Source organism: Rissa tridactyla, chromosome 11 (assembly GCF_028500815.1).
Source record: "Rissa tridactyla isolate bRisTri1 chromosome 11, bRisTri1.patW.cur.20221130, whole genome shotgun sequence".
Classification (NCBI taxonomy): domain Eukaryota; kingdom Metazoa; phylum Chordata; class Aves; order Charadriiformes; family Laridae; genus Rissa; species Rissa tridactyla.
Genome location: NC_071476.1, coordinates 17,971,592 through 17,998,039, shown reverse-complemented (window position 1 = coordinate 17,998,039; position 26,448 = coordinate 17,971,592). Strand labels below are relative to the sequence as shown.

Sequence of the window (26,448 nt, the reverse complement as noted above, 5' to 3'; positions counted from 1 at the left end):
GCCCGCTCCATCCTAATGGTTTTTAAGAACTACCATCAATGCCTTGGGGACCACAAGAGTAACATTTGCACACCGCCGGACTGGCGCTCCTGGTCAGTAAGGCAGGAGGGATACTTCCTTGAGAACTAATGTCCCCACTTTCTGAATTGGGCAGCGGCCGTCAAGGCAGGTGATGAATTTTAGCACACTGGAGCTGCAAAGGCACACAGGACTCCACACCTGCCTGACAAGCTCAAGGCTGCTTCAGTGTCTTCCCCTTTCTCGCTCCAGGTACCGTTCTGTGCCTGGGCAGACTTGCTTGTAGCGTGCTGTGGCACAGGAGGGGGTACTACAGAAACTTGACTCCATACTATCTGGGACAATGTTGGAGACTCAAAGAGGCTACTAATCAGTTTTCTACCTTGTCAGGGTCTCATGCAGTCCAACTCATTAGATATTCCTCAAGCATCCTGAGAACCTGGGAGGAATCTAATGTTTTATAAATGTTTCTGGGGAATTTTCCCTGCTAGCAAAGGGAACTTTCCCTTACAGCATAGCATACTCAGCACAAAAAGTAACAGCCACCAACTGATCCTGTTCAGTGCAAAGCATACTCCTGCAACAGTCACACCATCTTTCCTTTCTCCCAATCAAGGAATTTACAAAAGGAAAACAAGGAGATATTCAGAACTGCACTATATCTTATGTAGCTACAGTCAATCCAATCCATCTTCTTGTATGCTCTTTTCTGTATGTAATAAATTTTCAAAGATTAAAAAATAGTTTTATAAAAGAATGAGAACACTGTGGACTCTCTGATTTTCTCTACTGCTAACTGTCTCAGCAAATACCTAGAATTCTTTACCTCTGGTGAATCCATTCTTTCATCAAAGGATCAGCACTGCTAATCCTAGAAATCAAGGCAATCATTGTCATATCAGTTATATGAGCCAACCAGGTTTAAGATTCCATAAGTAAGTCAAGTGACTGTAACAGTAATTTATAACCCTTGAGGCATTCAGCAGCTCATCACTGGTCCAGGTAATAACGTGGAAGGATTATTTCTGGTTGGCTTTTTTCATTGTTGAATCCATTCTTGAGGGACAGAACATGTCCGTGACAGGTACACATGCTCATCCAAAGTCTCAGCTGTGCTCACAGAAAGATACCATACTTCCCAAAATACAAAAGGCTCTCTACTGGTCTAGATACAAATGCCAAATACAAGCAGATATCCAAATCTTCCTATCCTGTCTGCTAGTCTGCGTGTATTTTCATCATCCTACCTTAATTTTTAAGCCACTTAGGATTTGCCATTCTTAGTCATTGATAAAAAAAAAAAAAAAAAAAAAAAAAAAAAAATGGTCAGCATCCCTCAGCAAACTTGGTATTTTGATTCCCTGCTCCATCTCCATGGAACTCATCAGTTTGGCTCAGTAAAATTCATCCTGGAAGTCAAGAACAAGGCTACAAACCAGGAGGAATTCAAAAGTAAGGCTGTAATTTTCTCAGGGAAAAGTTAAGTCAGCAAGGGGGGTGGGGGTGTGTGTGCAGGAGGTGGCAAGACTGTTGGAGGAAAAAGAAATAATTAAAAAAACACACAAAAAAACCCCCCAAAAAACCCCCACCACTTCAGAGTACTCCCAAAACTCAGATCTCTGTCCTAAATAGCTTTTGGAAGTGTTTTCCTCATATGCAGCTTTACTATTTTCTCAAAAAGAAAATGGATCTTTAAAGAAAACAGCTAAAGTGTAAACATTAGTTAGGATTTGCTATTAGCAGCCATCTGTACAAAAGATCAGTTCCACTTACTGTGCGCAGATAGGATCTCTAGTTTACCCACAAATAACCCTCAAAATTGCGTTCCCTTTTTCAGCTGATGGTTCCAGTCCACATCTATGCATATCCTGCCCTTACACAGACTATATTTGTAACAGAAAGACTTTCCACCAAGGTACAATAGCAGGCAGTTTGCCTTGCAATTAAAATAGTTGAAGAGAGAAGCAAAATTTAAAAGGTTACACATATCAAGACAATTCCCGCATTCACACTGTTGCCCCTCTTCTTCACTCTGAAGAAATATGAGAAACCAAGCACATCCCATAAAGTTTAGCTCTACAGCACAGCAAAGATCAGGGATGTGTGCTAAGCAGGTGGAGTGATGGATGACAAAGAAGTTTTAAAGTATTTCAGCTTCTTATCTACCTCTTTGCAGTATACCGGGTAATAAAAATCAAAAAAGCATCCATTTCCAAAAGCTATTCACAGGCTCAGAGATAAGCAAAGCTCAGCACAGGGTGCAATCTTAACACATACTTATGGAAACATCAGCTTTCAACAATGTCTTATGACAGATTTTGGTGCTTGTTACTAATCTTCCTAGCCGGATATCATCCCCACGGAGCCATGATTACTGAGCTCCACAACTGTCACAGGCGTGAAAAAGGAAGCTGAATATTGCTCCTCATTTCTTCTGATCTTTCTTATCACACTCTGTTTCCCTCTTCAAGTAAACTCTTCTCATAATTTCTCTTCTTTTCCATATTTTTTCCCCATTGGTCTTCTTTCTGTTTCTCAGCAGAATAGATAGTGGCCTTAATAATGTAACAGAAAAACACTTGCATCTCTGCCATTCTGATTCCCATATAGCTACAAGTCATAACAGTTAGTTTCAGCACGGCACGTATTCAAGCATTAAAAAAGGCCAAAAATTGACTGCAAGTAGAAGAAAGTAAGAAACTGTTTTCCCCAGTTTGAAGTCTGTTGTCATCAGAGAGAAGATGTAGCTGTAACAGTACCAACGCATGCTTTATTTCATTGTAGAAATGATCTTTCACCACTCAGGTTAGTAGGCTGCAGACTATCTCTCTTCAGGTTTTAGTAGTATTTTAAGCTATTAAGGAAAGGTGTCACAGCACATTTACTTGCAAACCTTTACTGAAGGCCATTGGCGGGCTCAGCAGGTGTAATGCATACCGACGCCCTACCTCAGTCCTGCCTCAGAGGTATCACCTCTTCTAGAGCTTGACCTCATGTATTATTTTGGTGAACTACTACGCTAAATATAAGAGCGCCTTCCTCACGCTGGTAAGTTTTGTCTATAAAAGACAAGGGATCCAGGAAGTTACTTCCAAAAATTCTCTGAGCCTTAGTAGTCCATACCAAACCCCAAAATTCATGCTTTCTGTTACAAGACTGTTTCTAGTGTTTTCAGCAACCCACCAGGATGCTATTTAAAAGAGAAGATGCTAAAGAACTCAGGTTGTTTTCTAAGTTATTTTCAACAAAAGCATCACAAGATTTGGTCTATTTTCAGGTTAGCTTCTGTGTCAGTCTTTCACCCTCCTGTCCCTCCCTATTTTTAGAAAAGGACTGTTCTGAAGAACTGCTGCAAAATAAAAGCAGTCCAAAGTCATTACAAGAGTCACATTACTAAGCTCTGTGTACCACAAACTACCTAGAGAAAAGCCATAACTCTGATTGAAAACAGAAACGCATTGATAGGAAATGCAACAAACAGAAGTCAAAATCGTGACTGCTGAGATGGTACCAATCATGGGAAAGCTCCATTTGAGGAACTTGAGAGGCTGACTGCAGTCTCAGATGCAGGTCCAACGGGCTCAGTGTGAATCTGGAGCTACCCAAAAGTTTGTGATGTCAAAAGCAATGAAGAGGACTAAAGGAAACAAGAATATTTAGCCCAAAGGATACCACCTGTTCTGCCCAACAAAACATCTGGCATAGACTGTTTTTTGCACACATAAGCCCACTATCATTGACCTCAAAGCTGAAGTCGTTAACTACATGAAGCCTGCTTGCCAATGCTTTGAAAGTGTCTTCCTTTCTACATGCAAAAAGGAAAATAGTAGGAATTAGAAAACACTCCTGTTTCAGAGCACCTGCAAGGTACACAATATTGTCTCCACATCCCTGCCATAAGTAGAACATAAGGAAAGTCAAAGGAGCTAGGATACATCTTGTGGTAACATAATGCAGGCAAATGAGGCAATATGTTAGAGCAGCTGGATACTGTGTCATCATAAATTCTTGGCATGCACACAGTTCTAGTCCCTGTGCTATCTCTGCTCTCTAGCACCGATTCAATGAGCACAGCCAGACTTCAGATTTTTAAAAGTTTGGATGCATTTGTGTTTTGGCCTGTGAAAGAAAATAGCAGGGCATCATGTGAGAAATCCATGCCATTTTCTTCTTTGGGCATCACAGAGGTCATAGCAGGTGAACCACAGGCAGACACGTGGTGCAGGTTCTGGGTCATGATCACACAATGTGGATATAAGTTGTAACTGTCCTTTTATCTTAGTTTCCATTATGATCATTTGGATGTCTTGAACTTGTCTTTAAAATCCAACAAGAAGCTTGCAAACCCTGCAAAAATAACCGATCAATTCTCTTGCCTGTTCCCACAGACAGATACCTGCCAATTTCTGCAGATTTTGAAGAGGTTTTGGCTAGCATGTCCTTAGTTATTTCCAAAATATTTTAATGAAGAAACTATGGAGATGTTCCCATACGCAGATATTATCCTGGCATAATTACCTTTGCAGGAATCTGATCTTGTTAATTTGAATGCAAGACATAAAACACTTCACATAAAGGGCACCTTGTACTCACAGCTATTTAGAACACACCAACAAAAAACCCCCCAAATCACGTACAGGAAGCTTATTGCACTTCCTGCGCCTACCATGTCAGTGCCAGCAAACTGTAAGCTTTTTAGAGAGCACCTGCATCAAAAGCAGGGGAGGGGAAAGGGAGGGGGGAGAAATATAAATTATTGGTTCTTGCTTACATAAGGAGTCTCATTAGCCTCAAACAGTTTACACAGTAATACTTGATGATTATTTTCAGTTTGAGAACTATATTGTCACCCACAAAAAAAAAAACCCAAACAAGACAGCAGGCTTAATTTATTTTTTCAAGATGAAACTGATAAGTCACCTTTCTCTGCAACAGGATTACTTATCAGGAATACCCAAGATCAGTACCTGATCAGGGCACTGTGGGCAAAGTTCTAACCATTTATACAAAATTGCACCTGGTATACAACAGGCACTTAGTCTATCCCCTCCTATGTCACCATTCACTATTCCTTTAGCTTCTCCACCAGACAAAAAGATGCTCATACCCATGCATGGTTGGAGAAAAGACACTAAACTGATCCACTAGAGTATTGGTTTGTGGCTTTGTTCCCTACATTTTTAATTTTCCTTCTTTTTAGCAAATCTGCAAGAAATACTACAGTAACAGATTATTCTATTTGTCTAAATTTTGCTTCAGTTGCTTACACCAAGTTTTAAATAACTCTGCACAGAGAGTCTGCACAGGCTGCCAGCGTACATGCTCTTGCCACTGAAGTTGTGAGAAATCCCATCTTGTAGAGTCTACAGGGAACAACATTTTGCTTTTTATCTAGCATTCTTCACTCATCCTTATATATTAATGTTTTTAAAAAAAATACAACAATTGTTAGAGACACCACCATCCACTCCCCCTTCACTCACTCACCCCAAACATCTAAAAGTCAAGACCATTGATTTGAGGCCCAGTTCAAAGCCTACTGCTGCAGAGTACCCATATTTCACACAGCATCCCCATGAACAATGCAGTTTTTAAATAACTGATCACACATATTCAAAAGTTCAGGAAGCAGTTTTCACCTTGTTTTTCCTTTAGCCTGAAAAAAAAAAAAAAGCTTATTCACCTAGAAATTGAATGAGAAAAGCAACAGACTGAAAGAACCTGAGGGGAATAAAATAATTTTGCTAAGAACAAAGAAATCCAGGGGGAGTGCAAACTGCTGAGCAAGTACAAAGAAAGATAACAAAGATTAAACATCGCCACTGTTTATGCCCTAAAGTAGCGAGCCATAGCATTTCATCAAGAGGTTTCCAAATTCTGTAAGCTGTCTCAGAAGTTCCTATTAAAGTGCACAGCACCATTCACAAAGCTCACTAATGAAGGACTAGGGTTTACAAGTTTGTTTTCGATGGAAACTGTGAGTTGAGACCAGTAAAAATTTAACACATAATTCTTGAATTTTCACAAGTGTTCTTAAAACAAACTCTACTGAGAAGAGTTGTGTACAAACAGTTGATACAGGCTGAAATAATATGTTTGATTTGGGTTTATTTCCCAAGGCCAAGTAGAAAATCAATATTTCTTAAGTCAAAACAAAGTTTTGGACAGAGGTCTTGCAGTTTTGCTCATCAAGTCCACACACATCCTCCTATTCTCTTCAATTTTACAATGTGACAGATGAACATCTCTCAGTTTCTCAATTCATGCTGGAGCTTTCCTACTTCACATACAAATAAACCCACAGAGGGGTGAGGGGGAACCTCTCTGGAAAGAGGAAAGTACCCATAGTCTGAGATAAGGTCACTGACATGAGGCTGGGATAGCGGATTTTAGTCTCTTCTCCAAGATATCCCCAATTACTTTAGATCACAAAGAAGCTCCCCTAGGGCTACTGGGAGGCATAACTTATTCCAGCATACTCTATAGCACAAGGGTTAGAGAACTGTCCTAAAATTGCTTTTGATTTCGACATCTTCTCTGGTTTAGGCAATCAGAACTATGACCTGAAACTAGTTTTCACATAATCTTGTTTACTGTTCTTTAATTCCAGTACCATGAGATACAAAAGGGGACATGAAGGTCAAGAAAAGTACCTTTTTAGTGTTCGACTCCCTTCCTCTGCAAGCAAAGACAAAATACATCCTACTGGGATCCAGTTCTCCAAGTACTTGTTTTTAAGCGCAGCAGAAGCATTTCACTCCACAGGGGAGTCTGCTCAGCTACAAAGATCTTTCCCTCTCGTAATCCCCAGAATTACAAGAAATTGAGTCTGTAAAACAAGGCTATAAACATCAGCGCTCACTGCATTTGACATTGGGAAAAAAAAAACCACAAACAAAAACTCAACCTGGATTTATGGGAACAGAAGGAATGTCCTTATTGTAGTCACACTTGCATTCACGGTTAAGAACAAGGTAAACCAGGGCAAAGGAATTCACACCACAACCCGGGTCAGATGTCCTTCTCAGAGGCTTGTTAAGCATGTCCAGCCGTCCAGAGAACAGAACATCCTTTCCTGAAGGAACGACATGCTGAAACATTTAGGCCCTGACAGATCAGTAATTCCTTCTTTCCATCTGCTTTTTTAAAACAAGCAGAAACCCATATCATAGCTCCTAAACAAAACACTCTTTCCTTTCACTTCTAGCAAAGCCTCCTGGTATTGCGGAACCTCTTTTCCTCTACAAATGCCAGCACCTGCAGATGGTAGGCACAAACATCAAATTCCTCCCAATTGTCACAGGTTTCTAGCTTGGTTCATCCGTCCATTCCTTCTCACAACACTGCAAGGTCAGCAGCAATAACACAGAAACCAAGAAAATAAACACCAACAGTGAAAACAGTAGGTTCCAAGGGAGAAATATACAGTTAAAGTAAGGAAATGTGACAGTTACAGAATATAGTCCGTTGGTTTCTTTTCCTCACAAAAAGAATTAGTGCTATTTCCTTTAACAGCACACATTTCATGCACGTCTTTGAAGACTGACAACTCAGCCCGAGATGACTGGCAAAGCTAAATCAAATTTCAATTGATTTTCATATCAATTTGATTTACATATAATTATCAAGAGGAGGAAGAATTTACACACTGAAGCATGTTTTTATTAGTGAAAGGGAAGTCAATGCAGTGTAATTAAACCTATGCAAGCTGAATTTATTCCATGCAGGTATACTCTCAAGTCTTCCTGGTGGGGGAGAAGAACTCAAGGAAGAAGTCTGTGTTCAAATATAGCCTATATATAATTTCCAAAAGGATGTATGTCCTAGTGGATCAAATAATTTCTTTTGCTCAGCTTTCCTTCCCCTTTTCTCTTTGAGGAATGTAAATTTGGTCACAGAACTCCTTTTAGCTCTCTGTGGTAGAGGATGTGGATGTTAAGGAATTTCCAGGAGCAATTTTTTGCCTTTCTCTGAGGTGCAAACACATCTATGTGACACAAGAACCATTTGTTTCACCACAATTTCTGGCAACCAGGATCTCAGAGCGACAGCCGGGTGCTGCACCAAGAGAAGACAACACCGCAGTAAACCTGGAGAAAAAAGTGACACTGAAATGACCAAGCATCACATAGAATCTTCTGTCTTTGCCTGCCTTGAAAAATTGCTCCTCCTGCCTAGTATCCATGCCTCGTCTTGATATTTCAATCTTCAGTTATCAATAAAGCAAGCAAAAAAATTGTACCAGAAGCACAGAGACCAAGATTACAGAATAAAAATACTGCCCACCCAAAAGCATGACCAGTTAGAAAAGGTGCAGTTTGAAAATTACTTCTATTTCTGCCTCTATTCTGTCAAGATAAGAAGCTAGGGCTTCTGATGTGTGAATAAGACCATTTCTCAGCAATTCTCTCCAGCACTCCCCTCCCATTTTCCACACACAGAGCAGCTGAGACTTTTGTTTCTTTGCATCAGCACAGAGTATATGTGCTTCAACCAGTGAATCTGCAAAAATAGAAATCACAAACAGTGTTCCCCTCCTCTGCCGTGTATGTCAGGCACTCTTCAGCTGAGACCCACCACAAACTATGGAGAAGCCTGGCACCAGGTTGCTGTAGTAGTAGCTTGCATCACCTCCTCTTCTACACACTCAGAATTAATGGTCTCTGCTACCAATGGTTCATTTGAGTTTTTAATCACGGTGGAAATTGCTCCATAAGCCTAAAACTTATCTGCCGTTAACTTCTTGGGGCAACGTTACTTTGAAATGGATTAAAATTCCCCAGGTAAAGGAAGAGCTCAAAGTAATCATGTTACTTTCATGAAAAGTGTACAGTAAAGCACATAAAATGCCTAGATTTTAGGACTGCACTCTAAAAGGAAGTTTAACTGCTTCAGGGAACACAAGATCAATGCTATTATTTATAGACGACAGTCTCATTTACAGTAACTTTCTGCAACAAAAGAAGAATGTTAAGGAAAAGAAGATTTACTTTAATTCCTTATATCAATCTGTCTTTGGGCAAAAGAAAGAAAAAAGGAATTGTGAACTGTTCTATATAGAACAGGTGCAGAAGAGAAAAAAAGGGCATTCCATAATATACTTCCATTTGATTTTTTTTCTTATTTATCCTGCCTTTAAGCAATTTAATTCTGGAAAAAGAGGAACATCACCCTTTCCACCAGCAGGTTTTGTATCTTTTCTGGAGACTTCATAACTCACTGCAGCAAGGCTGATACACTTACAGTTTCGTGTACTTGGGGAATATAGGAAGCTGAGCACATTCCCTCTCAATCCCCCTTTCCCCACACAGGGGAGCAGGAAAGGTGTGCGAGCAGTAAAGTGTGTCCATGCGTGAGCATGGATGGACAAAGAAGGAAGCACCTCACTTACAGTAATAACAGCAGCAGGTCAGGGAGCAGAGCTCCCAGCAAAGGGAGCAATGGCATCAGGGATCACAGCAGGCAGCAGTGGGATCCTCCAACTGTGGGATTTCAACAGGTAGTTCACGTGAACCATACCAACTGCCCTGACTTCAAAGTATTGTTTGATAAGCAACAACAAAATAATACCTATGGTATATGCCTTGTACTCCAGTTTGTAATATCCAGGCTCCCCAAAACACAGAGTTTCTCCCTCCAGTCAGTAAAGAAAAGAGTTTTTATCATTTCTATATGACTCACTATAACCAGGCTGCCTGATGTCCAGAACTTGGGCAGCAAATTAAACCATGCAGAGCATGCTGCATTCGCTTAACTTAAGGTGCTTATCTGGCAATTGCATATGCAGCAGGTCTGACATATCCATAACCTGTTAGACTGCACAGAGCCATACTGCTACCTGAGGTTTGTTCGGCAGAAATACAGGACCTCTGCTTAGTTTCAAAAAAATAAGAGAGTTGTAACAGCTACTCTCTGATCTCTGCTCCTATACAATACTGTGCAATTCTACTCATCTGCTCAGAAATAACATTTCCCATAGTCTTACTTAACATCACAGACTGTCATGTCTAAATATCTTATTTTGTGAAAGCTTCTTTGCATTTCTCCTCTTTTCTGCCTGCATTTTGTCAGCCTAGCGAACTATCCAATAGGTAAAAAAAAAAAAAAAAACCAACAAAAAACACCAAACAGGGAAAGAAACCCAAACAAACCGATTTTCCTGTCATTGGCCAGATTACTTACTGAGTTATACTCAGCTAATATACTGAGTGCTTTCCATTATGAAATTACATTTCATTAACGCATTTGGCCTTAGGATAGTAAGAAAGGAATTATTGTTCCCATTCCATAGATGAGGAGTTGAAAGTCCTTCTTTCAGATACAGTACGAACACTGAACAGAGAAGGTTCAGCCATTCCACTGCAGAAACCAACTTCGCAGATGACAGCAGAGACTGTTAGCAACAACATTACCAGAGTCAGCCCTCCTTACTACCTTAGATAAGCATCTGCCCTGATTATGTGGTAATGCTTATGTCTCCCAGCATGAGCACATGGTACCTGTATACCATATTTCATACTTTATTGTATCAGAGAGTTGCTGTACTAAGTTCACAAGTTCAAGAAAGGCCTTGTATTTGCTCTGTGTTGTAGTTAACCTGAACCTGAGAAGCTGACCATTAGTCTATGTTCCTAGCAGCTTGTGTTTGCCTGAAATCAGACACTACTCAGTCTTTGTATAAAGTTCCCATCAGCATCAAGCGTAATGTGATGTGCATTACATGCCTGAGACACACTTTCAGGCAAAAGCAGACAACACCAATTCCTGACTATGATGAAAATTTGTTATTCAGGTTTGCTTGCTACATATAACAGTGAGATAGCACAAGTCACTGTGACAAATAAAAGGAGTAAGGTGGAAGAGGCCACGGTCTCAGAGCAACCTCCATGCCTCCCCGTACTTCTAAACTACAAACTGGAGGGAGCACAGTGCAGAAACGCAGCAAACACAGCCATCTAATTGCTCTCACTTGCCAGGCGAAGGCAGTTATCCCCTTGCGCCCATCTAATAAATCAAGGATAAAAAATAGTGACCTCCCTTTGTAAAATACTTGTGAATTCACAATTGAAAGTTCTATACAATGTGGTGTGCATTTGCTTGTTTGCTTTGGAGGTTTTTTTATGGTGGTGGATGGTTTTTTGACGGGTTTTTTGTTGTTTTTTCTTTTTCCGCAATAATGATGGCTCTTCTATCTGGAATAACGTTTTTAAGAACTGATTAAACATACAAGATCTGAACTGAGAAAGAGCCTATACACTTATTCTCTGATTGAAAACCAAGCCCTTTTTCTCTGAAATCAGTTAATACATGTGTCCAAGAGAGCTGGATGCAGCAAACAGTTAAGCATATACTCTAAGTTCAGTTTCAAGACACAGCAGTAAGAGATTTCTCAGTAACTTCAGAGAAAAATGAAGTCCTACCGCAGCATTATGCTCTACTACAGGTACAGCACACCGCAGGGAGGCCCAGGACGGCACAGCTACCTTTCACTCAGGGAATCATCACAATCACACAACCCACCACGCTGTGAAGTTGAGGCCAAACAAACAATTCAAAATCCCTGCTTATGTGACAAGTTCTGAGGACTCCCTCAGCCACCATGAAACTGGTGAGTTACCAGCAAATCCAGCAAGCAGTTTGTTAATTTAGTTACTTACAAGAAAGCAGCTGAATCCTAAAGTTTGCCTGTGCCTGATTTAGACATGCCAACACTTAGGACATCCCTCTCCTTCTAACTCGCATCATTTTTAGTATGTGACTGTTCCTTGTTCAAGAGCCACAGCTTCTCTTTATGATTCCCATTAAAAATAACTATGTACTACACTATGAATATGTTTCAATTAGGAATGGGGGAGCTAATAACTTTGCAGGGCTCTACGAAGATCCAAACAACTGTTTTCATTTCACAGCTCACTGATTCTTTAGAAGCAACAGAAAGTCCTGGAAATAAAACAGCAATACTTATTAAACTGGCTCTGTCTCACAGCCATTAAGTTTTTCTTATGCCCTAACGTGAAAACAACCCTTATGGATGATCAGCTTAGAAGAATGGTATAAGCAGTTCTGACAAACATACTGCTTTCTCCCCCCACTTTTTAACTCCCAAACAGCTCTTTACATTAGAGCCAAAAGGGAGTCCACAGTTTGCAAATTCATATCACTTCTGCTTGCCTGCATACACTATTCATATAATCTGACTAGGACTTCCAGCAGGATCCACTTGTTACATACGACAGCCTAATGCATAACAGGTCACATGCAAACACAAAATGAGTTTAATTCATGTGATGTTACAGCAACAAACTGTTCAGTGGCAAGTGGAGTAGAACCAGGCTCTCTCAAGCTTCCTTGAATCACAGCAAAGTCAGTTCGATTCCTTGGGAGGGTTATGAGTCCTCTGAACTAACACACACCTGCAAGGGTGGGAAGCAAGACATTGAAAATAAAACTTGTTCAATTCAAAATAAAGTATTTGAAGTTCAGAAAAGTCTACTCTGACATTGTTTGTCTTCCCGTTTTCTTCCCCCAGTTATAGTCAGGGATCAAACATTAAAACAGCACCTCAATCAAAGCTTGGGAAGGCCCTTGCAATATTTTTAATCTTGGCTAAAACTATTATTTGCAAAATGATCTGCCTTTAGCTCCAGCTGACCCTAGCTGGCCTCAATCTGTTCTGCCACCCATACTCAAAGAGTACTCTCAGGTACTCGGCCTTCCCAGCAGTGACCCGCACCTCCTCTCTGGGTCGGTGTAAAGCCAGGAGAAACTCTGCATCAACAGTTATGTAGCTTACAAACAAGCAACGATTAGTGTCCCAGCAGCAGATCCTCGTGCAGAGGCTACAGCTGGTCCCATGCTCCTCTGAGACCAGGGAAATCCTGCCTTGAACAAGAAAGTGAGAGGGTTCATGGCGTCCCACTGTGATAGCCAGGAGCAAGGCTAGAGGAAAAGCAAGCACTGCAGCTCCTGCAAGGAAAAGGAGTGCCAGGGCAAAAGCACGTGGTGATTTCAATCAACAGATTGTTCCTTTTTTCGTCCCTCTCCTCAGGTTGTGAAAAATTAAAAATATTCTATGTGATTTTAATAAGACAGAAGGTATTTTAAACTGTAATGCGGAATTAGAGTTTATAATATAGCAAACATTTGGCTTTACCACTGATACAGCTCTCATGCGTACCCATTATTCAGTACAGGTCAGTGGCACATCAAAATATTCCGAGGTTAGAAGTGGATATCAGCCCAACACCTCCCTTTAACTTATTTTATTGGGTTAGTTCTCCAAGAGCCAGTGGATGCCTGGACTTGTACGTCTGCAGTGTACGTGAGCAGAAAAGAAACAAGCAAAAGGTAACGTAGCACCAGACTTGAAGCATCGCTTCTGTCTATTCAAATAAATCACCAGTGCACCTCAAACCGAGCCAAAGCACTCTACCACCGCTGCCTTCAGTACACTGAGGAACTTTAAAAATGTAATCTCTGTTTTGCGTGTAGAATTCCACAAGTTTTGTGTTAATTTTGCAACAGAACTCCTTAGCGAGGCAGTTAAAAATTGATCCATGTGTATTAGCCATTAGAGTTATGAAAAGCAGGCAGAAGAGGCAGCCAGAGTTGGAGATAGATGAGTTTCAGTCAGCAGGGGTTACCTTGTTTTCTAACCTGACTCACAAATCACACAGCCCAAAAATCACTTTTAATAAATTCCCATGAAAAGCCCAACTTCTGCTTGAGCCAAAGCCTGCATCTTTGAAATCACCAGCCTTTTTTCGTAAGTATCAAGAGATGATAGAAAACTCCACCCAACCAGATCATTTTTTAGCTGGGAATAAGTTTTGTTCATAATGTATTTTTCCCCAACCTTCAAATGTCATTCTTTAAATTTAGCTACATCACTTCTCAAATATTAAAAAATGACTATGATCATAAATCTTTCTGATCTAGATGATAGTAGTGGGCTTCATCTTACTTAGCTTTAAGTGTCTAACAGAACAGTTATCTAAATCCAAGTTAGCTTTGTGTGCTCTCTTCTGCATCAATAATAATAGAAAAGGTCCTTTTGGGGAAGATTCATCTGTTATCTTCAGCCAGCATGAAGTCTCTTAACACGTCAACTTCAAATCTTTTACCAAAAGCAAACCCACAAGACCAGGTTAAGCCAAAAAAGCTAATTATTAGATAGCTAAAGCAGGGTGGAGAGGATCCTACCCTTGTTTACAATACACAGAACACTCTTAATGCTTTTACTGAATTAACTCATTTCAATTCCTTTAGTCTCCCAATAAGAGGAGTTTTCCTTTATCAAAAAAATATATTATTTTAGCTCTTCTCTGAAGCTCTCTGCGCTAGAAGTCATCTATTTATATGTCCCAGAAGCAGACTTGGCATTTTGGCTAGAGGAACATGCTGTACACTAATATATCTATAGCATGATAGATGCTTTGTTCTTTTCTATAAGGCTCTGATATACAGCCAACATTTTAGCATCTGTTGCACACAAACTGATCAAAACTAGTGGCAACAAAACATTCACACCCAGCTGTTAATAGCTTAGGTATTAAAAATCAGTACCACTGGTCATTGATAGAGTCAATTCCTTAAATCTCACTCAAAAGACATACTATATTTCTGAACTATAAAGCTGTACAAAAGGAGTAGGACCACAGCTTAAGACACATCTACTGGGATATGTGGTAAGGGGGCCCTAGGGTATGAGAAAATTCAGTCTCTTCAACTGTAGTTGGTCTTAGTATTGCGGCTTCCTGGTTTTCAGCAATTAATCTCAAAAAGTACAGTGCTCTTTCATACCTTACCATTTATGGTTACAGAAAGCTTCGTAATAGGGGAACCAAGCTAGGAGTTCAGCCACAGCAAAGCAAACACAGAGAAGTACAGGAAAGGAAAAACAAATAATAAAAATCCCTTTCAGCAAAAAGTCCCAGTACTATCCCAAGTCTGACATGTAACAGAAGCTTTTTCATCAGAGAAAGAAGCATTTCATCAAAAACAGTAAGTATATTTCTAAGCAACCATTTTTTCTTAGGAGCGTGCAATATAGCTTTGGGTTTTGAAAAGTACAGTGTTTTTGGAAGAAACAATCTTTCTAAATCTGCATCACTGTGGAGGACAGCCCAGATAGCCCATATGCTACAGAAAAGTTAAGTTGTTCTCTCTTTTGTAACTGGAATCAATCTGATAATTCTCCATAATTACTAGCAAAGGTAACGGTAATATTTTCACAAACAACGGAATCTTAGGAGTCTGCAGCCCATATGAGATCATAGCTTTTATGCATTTTAATGGTAAATACATACACCTTTACTCTTAGGAGTTTCATGGCTTTGGGTGTTCGGTATTCCTTTAAAGGCTGTGCTTGTCTACCTCTAAGTTAGAGAGGAACCACGTACTTGAACTCTTGCAGGCTTCCCTGAAATCTGCTCTTAAATTGATGCATTCTGTGCAGCCCTGTACTACACAGAATCCAAAAGCAGCACTCGAGAAAAACTTCAGAACTGCTAACTGAGCAAGTAACTTTTTTCTTTTTTTAAAGAACCCCCAGGTTTAAAAGCTAACAGAATTACTCTTAAACAACTGTGCTACATCAGGTAAACAGTTTTTAATAAGCAAAATGATAGAGCATATTTCATAAAATAAATGTAGTTGTGTCATGTTACCCAGTCAAAATATTGCTACTTCAGGTTTTCAAGACAGCTGCGTAAGTACATGGCACAATCTTCTTTTCTGTGCGCATTTCCATCAAGGTTCAGCATCACCTTATTCTGTAATACACACAGTATTTCTGGTCCCAGATGCCCAAAATGCTTTTTAAGTAATGGGTTCTTATCAATTTGCAATGAACGAAACTGGCGTTCCCTGGCCCCAGGACCCCTGGCAAAGGCAGAGATGCAAGAAATGCTTAAAAACGCTAGGGTAGGAAACAGGGGGTGGGGTGGGGGAGAAGAGAAGCAAGTGCCAATGCAAATGTAGTTTGGACTTCAGGCCTGTTGTCCGGGGTGTAAGCGGTGGGGCAGATGATAAGAAAAGGATGAGGGCAGGATTGAATCAGAAAGGAAGAACCACCTAAGCAGTATTAAAACACTCATGGAAATAGGGAGGGAAGTGTGAGCGACCAAACTAATTCTACTCAGAGGCAGTAGTAAATACATAAGCTGGGCATCTCTGCCACAGCAGCGTAACCACTACAGAGCTCACATTCGTATAAAGCTTATGATTGCCTTCTGGTTGCCACACAAAGTACTTGGCCAATAAACTGAAAACGAATACTATGCTCTTCTTACACGCCCAGCAAAGACAGCATTTTTTATGTTGTCCACTCAGGGTGTTTCGAGAATAAAACAAAATGACTATTAAGTTGGCACTTGATAGGAGAAAGCAGACAGCTATTTTGTAAGCGGACGCAGTAAAGGCCGAAGGGTCCATACCAGCTTAAAATCTCCTCATCGCTTTAGAGATACGGATGACTTGCATCACTGTTCTTGGTGTGATGTATTATTAGCACTTGATGCTCATATGAAAGCAGTACATAAATGCTCACTAGAAATTCAGCATATGGTGTAGGATAAACCAGCTCAAAAAAAATTACTAGCTCACTGTTAGTATTTATTCCCAATTTAAAGCCGAGATAAGAGTTTAGCACCCTTTCTTCTGCAAGTGAGCAAGATGAATTCATCAATGCTACTGATGCTGCCATGCCCAAGCTAAAAGCAGCCTGGAACAGCTCAAGAGAGGGGTGCCATCTGAACTCACGGAGGTCACAGCACTGGAAACTCCTCGAGAGATGGGGGAGGAGGTGGCAGAGACTTCCCACTGAGTATCAAACATGTCTACTAATCAAAACAGGGGACTATTCCAAACCTGAGCAGATGGCATCCCTAGGATTATCACCAGCAGCTGTCAATGCAGTGATTATACATTGAAATTGCACAGCTAATGTACTGTATAATTTAACTAGACTGAAGAAGAAGATTAGGGAGAGGGAACATTATGAAAAGATTTGGAGCTTATATTTTCCTAATAATTATGGAGGCACCCCACAATCTTCAGTGCCAAAGATACATTTAGATTTCCTCTTGAAGGCCAGACTAAAACCCACATTATACATAGTCCAATTCAAATACGCTCAGAGACTTCCTGGGCCAATCAAGTCCTCTGCAGTGCTTCATTTTTAAAAGATTTAACAATTTTGTCAGAGAAAACACTTAATTAGCTCTTTCAACATTCCTCCTGATATACATTGACAGAGCTAGGAGACAGAAGAGAATAATTTTTAATCTGAAAAAAATTAACCTTTTAAACACTGGGGAAATACCAAATAGATATGTTTTTCTATATGCATGCAGTATTCCCTTGTCTTGAGAGCCAGAAAATGCAGGATTTTCAGCACAAGAACATAAGAATATTTATATGTGAAAGAAGAAAAAATGCACATGGGGTTTCCTTCACTAACTTCGGTTTCCACTTAAATTATTCTGTGCATGCATGAAATAGCGTTACAGATTTTTCTGGTGTTCTATGTTTTAAAGCATAAAAAAAAAATACTGCAGGAAGTACGTATTTCAGTTTTAGGGACCACATTTACAGCTAGTCTGGTGCAGCAACACAACAGTGACGCGAGCACCTCTGATTTACACTGCCTAAAGACCTAGCCAGGTTTATAGAAGCACTCAGTGAGATATTTTTAGACCAATCTTTCTTGTTAACATTCTCTGCATAATTCATATGCCCTTATTCTCTTTGGGGCGGAGCAGGCATCTGAACTTGGGAAGCAGAGGCAAACAGGATCACCCAGCAGCCCATGCAGAGAACTGGGGTCAGGCAGCCCAGCTGGTGTCAGGATGAGGAACAACACTGCATTGTGCTGGGAAAACCTCTTGGCCACTTGTGAAAATTTCCAATTTAGACATACAAATTCCTTATGTGTCTTAAAGAGGTAGTCTGACACTTTAAGATGATTAGGAAGGATGAGCTTACTGGTACTTCTGCTGCGTTTGTGGCTGACATTGAAGCAGACTGATGGGGCAATTACATCTCTTATTAATTTTTTGTTTAATAGTCCCACAGTTCTTGTTTTCCATGTAACACTATTACCCCACTATTTCTCAGTGTAACTGGGACAGCTATGTAAACATTATGGTTCATCTAAAACTCAAGAGATTAACAGCACTAGGCCACTAGTTTTCCATAATCATGGTGGCAGTACCAATCTTTCACTTTTTCATTTTCCCACAGAGCTAATTAAAGATTAATTATTGTTACCGTACGTAAAACTTTCTTGCTAACAATGCAGGTTTTCACTTATGTATCATTAGCTTCCCACTGTGTTATAAGGAGCTACCACTCAGGTACCACATGTTCTAAGGGCCTGTGCTCCAGGACCAATGATGTTCTTTTATTCCATTTTCCGCTCTGACCAAGCTGCGCAATAGGTAAAGGAGAGTCAGTTTAACATCAATTGGTCTTAAGGTGCTGTGTTGTACAGTGTTCCAATAATTTAAATATTTTTAAATTCTTTTGTTTTTGAAAATACTATTTCCACTTCTCCCCCACAGAAGTAGAAGAAACGATAGAAGTTTCCAAGGAACAGTCACTACTGACATTTACCCAAGTTTCCTTGTGGGGTGCGCATGGTTATACACAAGCATAGAGGCACAGTGCAAGCACACCGACAGTGCTTGATGCCACATGTTCTATTTATAGCACCATAGACCAAGAACACCACAATACAGCCTTATTTAAGGGCATTTGCTCACATTCTGTATTAAACTCAAATACCAGTAAGGAGGTAAGGTTCCTCTTATGGCAATTTCCAACTTACAATGCTTGTGAATTATACACGATCATCAGAAAAACAGTTCCCCTTAAAATGCTGTATGCAAAATTCACAGCAGATATTCATGTTTTATTTAAAGTGGAATTAAATATGGAACTGGACAAAATTCAGTATTCCAACAACACCACCTCCTTCTGTTCTGAAGGAAACCTCAGAACAGCCTTTCATTTTTACATCCTGTACTAGCAACTTCAAAATATATACTTGAAAAAAACCTGTAACTAGCCCCAAGTTATGCTAAACGACCAAAGCTGGTTTACTGTCCATAGTCTTCTAAATACAGTAGCATTTCAAATACTTTTTTACTTTGATCATTAATCAGTCGAAGTAAGGCACTTTTACCAGTGAAAAAGGGAACTAATAGGAAAGAACACAACATTCAGATTATATTCGCATTCTTTCTTTCAAGAGCTGATGGTCTTTGTCTCGTCTTTCACCAAACTCAGTGTTGTCCTCCACCCTGAGTAACACCACAGATCTGCCAGCCTGGAGCAGCTGGAGACCATATCCCTCATGGTTAACCTGAGGAGCCTGTTTGTTAACTTTGGCTTGTGTTCATCTTACACTGTAGCTAAGCTTAAGTCTTGGTATTTAGTCCATTACTTAGCTGAACACAGGTGGATTTAGGCAGACACCGCTCCACCCTGAAGGCCAGCCTGTAAGGACAAACACTAAGTAGTTGCGCATACTTGAAGCCGAGATCCTGAAAATGCACCAGCTACTGCATGAAGATATGTACCATCATCTTGCACATGAGAACAGGACTGAAACCTGTTTTGGCAGGTATATTACATATTTTTCTCTTTCTTCTTTTGCTCTGTTTTCCCCCTTCTCCCAAAAAACCCCACACAAATCTTGCCAGTCTCATCATTTGCCATAACTATGGCTTGTACCATGTTTTCATGAAAAAAATCGCAACCCCACAAACCTTCAGTTACAGCTGCGAGTGCAACAGATACTGGTGATGGGTTGAACTCTCGGTGACTGTTATGGCTCATTTATATATTAATCCTGTACATCAGTCATACTGATTTAGTGGCACATGGATTCACAGCTGTTTTTATATTCTCTTTATCAAAGAATTGGCAAGATAATTTAAAATGCTATTTGTCAAGGGAGAGGGGGGAAAATGCCAATCACTCCCGAGCTCAGGTTCAAATATCTCTGCCTAACAGTTCCTCCAGTGTTACACCAACACTTCACAATTTGCATTCTCCCAGTAGCACCAGCAGCAGTCCTGACCCTGTGCTTGTGGTGAAATGAGAGCAGTTTTAACTGCTGTGTTTTCTAATCCTGTTCAGTTGTGGTTGGTGACATCATACTCCTTCCGTCTAGAAAATGCAGCTTTTCTCCACTATTTGATTGGACATCAAGTTTTGAGCATCCCCAAATGGGCAAGGCCAAACAACAAACATTCAGAAGTCAGAACCAGGCATCTCAAATGTTAAATTTTACATTGTTTCATCTCTTTTGAAATAAGACAACCATATTTCAGACTAATCCAGAAGAAAAGGCGTAACGTAAAATGTATTCTACTGTCAGAGGATTTTCCCTTCATGTAGCCTTTGCCAATACGCAACACAGTCTCTCTTACTTCAGAGAAAGCAGCAACATAAGAGACTGAATTAAGGCTGAGGACAATTGGGCAGTTAACAGAACTCTCCCAAAAAGTAATCCGGTTTTCCTACCCTATCTCCTAGCCTACACACACACACTTTTTACAGGACTATATGGTAGATATCAGAAAATAAAAAAGGAGTCTACTGATAACAAAAAACACGACAGCTTTTTTTTTTTCCTAAATTCTACTTTTTGCAAACATCGGACTGTTCGTCCAAGGGATACATTGTATTTCAGAGACTTGTTACACAACTGCAATACCTGTAGCCAATCCTAATCATGTTTTCCCTCTCCTTTCTGTATTTTATTTTATACCAGAAACAGATTATTCAGATTTCACAACTCTAAATCATGTTGGGAAAAAAGTTGGTGACTGCACAGAAGCGAGGGGAGACAAGAGCCCTGTGCCTGGGACTGGGAATGGTCGCGTGCTCCGTGATGATGTACTTTTTTATTGGGATCACCATTGTGCCATTCTACACTAAAAGGTAATGATAGCCATTTGTTTTGAATACAAAGCTATTTCTTTTTCCTGCCAGCAAATACAATTATTAAAACAGTGTCAAAATATATGTTAGTGTGTTGTACATTAAAGAAACAATATGTCTTTGAAGAGCTCATAAGAATTTAAGACAGAAGAAAAGAGAAAGAAAAAAGGGGTCCGAGAAGCCATCAGACATTTACAGGTAAGCACAAGAAAGAGGGAATGATCCTCCTCAGGGCTAGAATGAGAACAGAGTAAAACAAAACATTTACTATGAAAATACCTAAAATAAAAACCAACCATGCTTATCAAAGCTTGACAATGGAAAACTAAGTCTTGCATAAAGAAAAAAAACAGGTAAAACAAACAAAAAAGGCTTTTCCATGTGCTGGACAGTGTGTTGTTTTTAATAAAACTATAAAAGCTTGAGCAACAGAAGTCATGGTAAAATTGTTCAGTCAAGAGTCTGTATCTTCCCTTCAAATCAACCATCATGCAAAACTAGTACCTTCAACAAATGTTGCAGAGTATGATGAATGCTGAAGAAATTACTGTTAGCCACATTTTTATTTCATTGAGCGAGTTCTGCCTCTACACACAAAACCAATTTGTAAAAAACTAAAGTAACAAGATGAAGAATGCAGCTCAGATTTTCATGCTTGAAGATTTTGATGGAGCAAACAAGTACATCCACCTTGCTCTTCTTGCAAAGAGCACCCTTAATCTAGAAAATGTTTGAAAAACATTATCTTTAAAACAGAGTAATTCACATTTACTTTATGTATTTTCCAGCCTCCTGATTACATTACAAAAGACATTTACATGTAAAAAGATTAGTTTCTTAAGAACTGGAGTGAGACTATTTCTTTACCTTTTTTTATCACCAAAGTGTACTGCTGTAAGCAAAAACTTACTGTGGTATCAGTAATAAGAGAGTATTTGAGAAAAAGGGATAAGTAACAACAAAAAACGAACTTTTGCCACACATTTTGCAAATTCATGCAAAAGGTCCATGTAACACAGAAAAGGAGAGGGGGAGAAAAACATGGGAACTGATTTGTGTTCTGAGAATTTTTGAATGAAATTAGTCAAAATATTTGAGACATCAGAACCTCCACTATGCTCATCCAGATTTCAAACAATAAGGTCAAACTTTAGCACTGTACCACACTTACAAATATTTACTACCAAACGTTAAAATCCATAGCAATTTTTCTTCCTTGAATAACACTTGAAGCTGATTACAGATGGGGTTAGAATCTAACGTCAAACCACAGAACACGTAACAAACAACAACAAAAAACTGCTTTCCTATGGCAGCCCTTCTCCAGGTGCAGCCATCGATCCAGGGTGGGCAAAGTTCACTGTACCAGGATTGAGCGGCCGTGAACTCTACCCATGCCACCACTCAGACCTGCACACACAGATGCATCTCCAGCATGTGACTCTCAACAGATGCTGCTAATGCATTTAAAAGTGATACCTTTTCTTTTGTTTTTGTAGTGTCTGGACAACAGAAACCACATGCAAGGTACTCAAAGCCAACATCATGGACAAAGTTCTTTGCCCAAACAGCAAAGGCTTAGAGGATGAGGATACCTTTCCTTACCCCTGTCTACAGGTGTGGGTTAATCTGACAGCCTCAGGACAAGAGGTTATGCTGTATCACACTGAAGATACACTAGAAAGAAATCCTAAGGTACCTGCAAGCCAGATTGAATAATTACTCTCTGCTGCTATCTAACACCTTTGAGAAGGGGTGATTGTTTTTAAAACCAAGCATCAGAGTAAGAGTAGGAGCTGTTCATCTTTTACATGTTAAAGTCTATGCTTAGACCAAGGCATTTTTAAAATATTCCAGAGATTACACGGGTTTTGATTTTATTTTAAACATTACATCAAACATTAACTTAATACTTTTTAAGGAATTACACCAGCTAAACCTGAATATATATAAACATGAATACCTGCTCCAGTGGGAGGTGTCCCTGCCCATGGCAGGGCGTTAGAACTAGATGACCTTTAAGATCCCTTCTAACCCCAACCATTCTATCATTCTAATATTAACATTTATGAACATTTAAAAATACATAAGTCTCTAAGTTAAAGACCAATGCTAAGAAATAGTTTATAAGCTGTGGTTTGCTCATTTTCTTGTTGAATTATCACAGAAGAGACCTGAAGTTAAAAATTGACCAAAGTAAGAGTACAAATCCCAATTTTACTTCCATTTTAGGTGTGTGATATGAAGCAGGAAAGAGGAAATGAGGGAGCTGTTGGGAACGTGATGCACATTTTAGACAGAAAGGAGAAACAAATCAGTAATTTTGGAAGATGACCACCCAGAAAACTCTTTTGTCTTTGGTTTGGTCTGCAACTGTTTCTGGCCAGCATGGCATAGAATCATCTAGGTTGGCAGGGACCTTTAAGATCAGAGTCCAACCATCGACCTCACACTGCCAAAACCACCACTGAACCATGTCCCTGGCAGCAGAAACCTGGACTCATGGAGAAGGCAGTGGCACTGTAGGAAGCACCTGTGTAACGCAGAGACACTGGGTACTGTGGTAGAGGTCCCCTGGTCAGTCATTTTAGGGATCTGCTCCCCAGAGGAAGAGTACTGACCATGTGTGGGACAGAAATATGGGTGCAGAGTATTAATTTGGCTTTAAAGGTGTATGAAAAATTAGGGAAGGGGAAGAAGTAGGGGCCTTATTCAGAGGCCTTATTCCAGCCCAACGCTCTCCAAGGGTACATAAATTCAGATCCTGGATGCCCAAAACAGGAGCACTTCCAGAATTCAAACCAAACATGCTGAGACTACAAGTGCTCATCTTCTTAAAGAAATTATACAGATTAGAGTTTCATAGAGTGCAAACCTGATAGCATAAAACATGCTGAAGAGAATTTCACTAGCTAATGCCTATCTTCAGAGTGAATATCTCAGAGAAAGCTACATACAATGAAGAGGCAAAGCAGCAATTATCCACTATAGACTGAAGTAAGAGTCTTGCTCACTGCACGAGGGAGGTGATTTGCTGATTTCCTACCTACTGTTTACATTACTACAAGTATAAACCTTCAGGTCAAGAACCATCCCCTTTCTGCCTTGGCCAGTTTCCAGACTAAGACACCTAAGCATTATTATGTATACAAATTAATATTGCAGAAAAGAAACTGTTATGAACAACTACAAGATATTAGTGAATCAAAGTCTGATAGTATTTCCACTAAAGAATGAATAACTTTGAATTCTTACTACACGTGGAAATAGTTCTGTGTGGTGAGGACAAGTAGGAAGCCTCATACAGCCGTGCTTTCCTCTTATTTTTCTACTATTTACAACCAGAGGTCCACAATGAAGCGACTTCTTTTTCCTGCACACTGACAAGTTGTGAACTTCTAGTTGTGAATTTCTGCACAATTAACACATTTCTGCTGTGGTGGTGCCTAGAAGCTCTGTTAGGAATCCGAGCTTGGCACTGGTGACAATAAAGTGACAGTTTCAAAGACTGCAGTTTTATTTCAAGTACATATGTATTATTGGTTTCCAACATTACTCCAGTCTGTAAATCTCCAGACTGAGGGCACGGACGCAGTGTCAGAAACAGGGAAGCATGGCAAATGGGTTATGGACATAAGGAAACCAAGATGATCCCCAGGCATGCTAGCCAAACCACAGAAGTTTCTGACAGTTTTTGTTTTATTCTTATTATAGCGTGTTTGTTTTATTCAATCTGACTTAACTACAAACACTGTATTATAGTATCCATTATAACGAATCATCTTGATTTCTTATTCCAGTGCTCGTACATCCCAGACAAGTCTGAGAACTCTAAAGAAGTTAAAGCACGAGTAGAAAAAATCGCAAGCAATTTCAAAAAATACCAGACTTTCCCATGCTACTATGACCCAGGAGAAACACAGACCAATGTCATTTTAAGCAGACTTTATCCCCCAAAAGGCCTCCTCTTTGCCTTCCTTTGGCCTACACTCATGTTTACTGGTGGATGTCTGATTATAGTTCTGGTAAAAATCAGTCAGTATTTTTCTGTTCTTTCTGCTTGGCAGTAGAAAATAAATATCTAGTATAGATTATTGCAAGATATTAAAGTGCCTTTATTCTCCCTGTCTTTATCTGCATTTTGTGACTTTTAATATACCAGATGTCAATCTGAGGGCAGGCATTCCAGAAAACTGAATCGCACCCACTATGGATGGCAATCCACTACATGAGGGAAAAATACAAAATTGGTTCCCAGGAATGCCTGAAAATACCTCAGAAGAACACAGACTGAGTTGATATATTGTTTCCTTGGACTTTGTGAGGTACAGTTGCTTTACAGAGCTATGATTCAAGTTTACTACTAAACTCTTGTTCCACATCTTAGACTGGGTCCTAATTTTCTGTCTGGTTGAGACCAATTGGTGCTGAATCCATATAAATCATTATTGGGAGACACACTCTGTATATACTACATTACTGATACAATATGTATTCCTGGCATACTCTTGTCTGTTGAGAAAATAAGGGGTTTTTTATGGTCCAAAGAGATATTTGTTATCATGGATCTCTCTGCTTTTGGGAAAGGGGAGGGGGAAACACACCCAAAACCAAAACATACACACACAAACATGACAAAGTTTGAACTCTAAACACCTAACACCAATTGTATATAATGAAATACATGCATAACGTATAGGGTACAGTAAGGAAGCTTATATTAGAAGTTTTTGTATTTAATTCAGGTCTTAGCCTTGATTTACTTTGGAAAATAGTATACCACTTGAGGAAGGCTACCGGCCTACCATTTGCATGTGTTATAAAACTGTTAAAGGAAAGGAAGTCACGATACAAACAACATCATTACATAGTAGAAAATGTCCATGTCTTACTAAATACAGTAATCTAACATAACCACAGAAGTTTGCATGTTTAGCACAAAGATATTTCACTATAGAGACATGTTTGTTTCTAGCTCCAAGACTCTTAAGAATGCTACACATTTTCTGTTCTCTGAAAATAACTCTCTTTTGTTCAGCTAATTTTCAAATCACTACTGGACACGGAAGGAACACAAGATAATTCCTGCATGCTGTATTTGACTGGCACTTGGGGCACAGCTAGTACAAGCTTTTTCATCACACAGCTGATGAACCGCTTAGGTTTCAGGGCTTAGATACAAACTTAAATTCATTAAACTGTAGTGGAAAAAAGTTATTTTCATTAATGTGGCACAATTCTCTATTGCATACTATAAGAAAGAGGAAGGGTGAAATATTAACACATCATGTACATTTACTAATATTACCAATGGAAGAGTGTCATAATTTGCTTTACATCATGATCAGTCAATCAAAATTAGACCAGGGTAGTATAAAACAGCAGTTACTAACATCAGCAACACTTGTCCAGTGTGAAAAATCTAGATGGTTATCTATTAGAAATCCAAGAGGAAAAATGATCTTCTTTAGTGCTTAA

The 26,448-nt window shown here is 39.6% G+C and overlaps 2 protein-coding genes across 10 annotated transcripts in view; one reads left to right on the top strand and one right to left on the bottom strand.

Moving 5' to 3' along the window:
* The window catches only part of KCNIP1 (potassium voltage-gated channel interacting protein 1), a 575,674-nt gene that overhangs the window by 371,525 nt on the left and 177,701 nt on the right, over positions 1 to 26,448 (bottom strand). The window lies entirely within an intron of this gene.
* Positions 14,855 to 26,133, top strand: KCNMB1 (potassium calcium-activated channel subfamily M regulatory beta subunit 1). Of its 2 annotated transcripts, none has more exons than XM_054217186.1 (4): positions 14,855 to 15,021; positions 20,801 to 20,970; positions 22,470 to 22,665; positions 24,771 to 26,133. In XM_054217186.1, the coding sequence occupies exons 2-4, from the start codon at positions 20,834 to 20,836 to the stop codon at positions 25,038 to 25,040; spliced, it is 603 nt and encodes a 200-aa protein (XP_054073161.1). In that variant the 5' UTR covers positions 14,855 to 15,021; positions 20,801 to 20,833; the 3' UTR covers positions 25,041 to 26,133. The 2 variants fall into 2 exon arrangements, with proteins under 2 accessions (XP_054073161.1, XP_054073162.1); XM_054217187.1 differs by lacking the exon at positions 14,855 to 15,021 and adding an exon at positions 19,138 to 19,645.

What these genes read in the sequence shown, in the direction of transcription:
- KCNMB1 (XM_054217186.1), top strand. Translation starts at nt 20,834, where the DNA reads ATGTTGGGAAAAAAGTTGGTGACTGCACAGAAGCGAGGGGAGACAAGA. An exon ending in GTGCCATTCTACACTAAAAG is followed by an intron (nt 20,971 to 22,469) that starts GTAATGATAGCC and finishes TTGTTTTTGTAG; the next exon opens with TGTCTGGACAACAGAAACCA. An exon ending in CACTAGAAAGAAATCCTAAG is followed by an intron (nt 22,666 to 24,770) that starts GTACCTGCAAGC and finishes TTCTTATTCCAG; the next exon opens with TGCTCGTACATCCCAGACAA.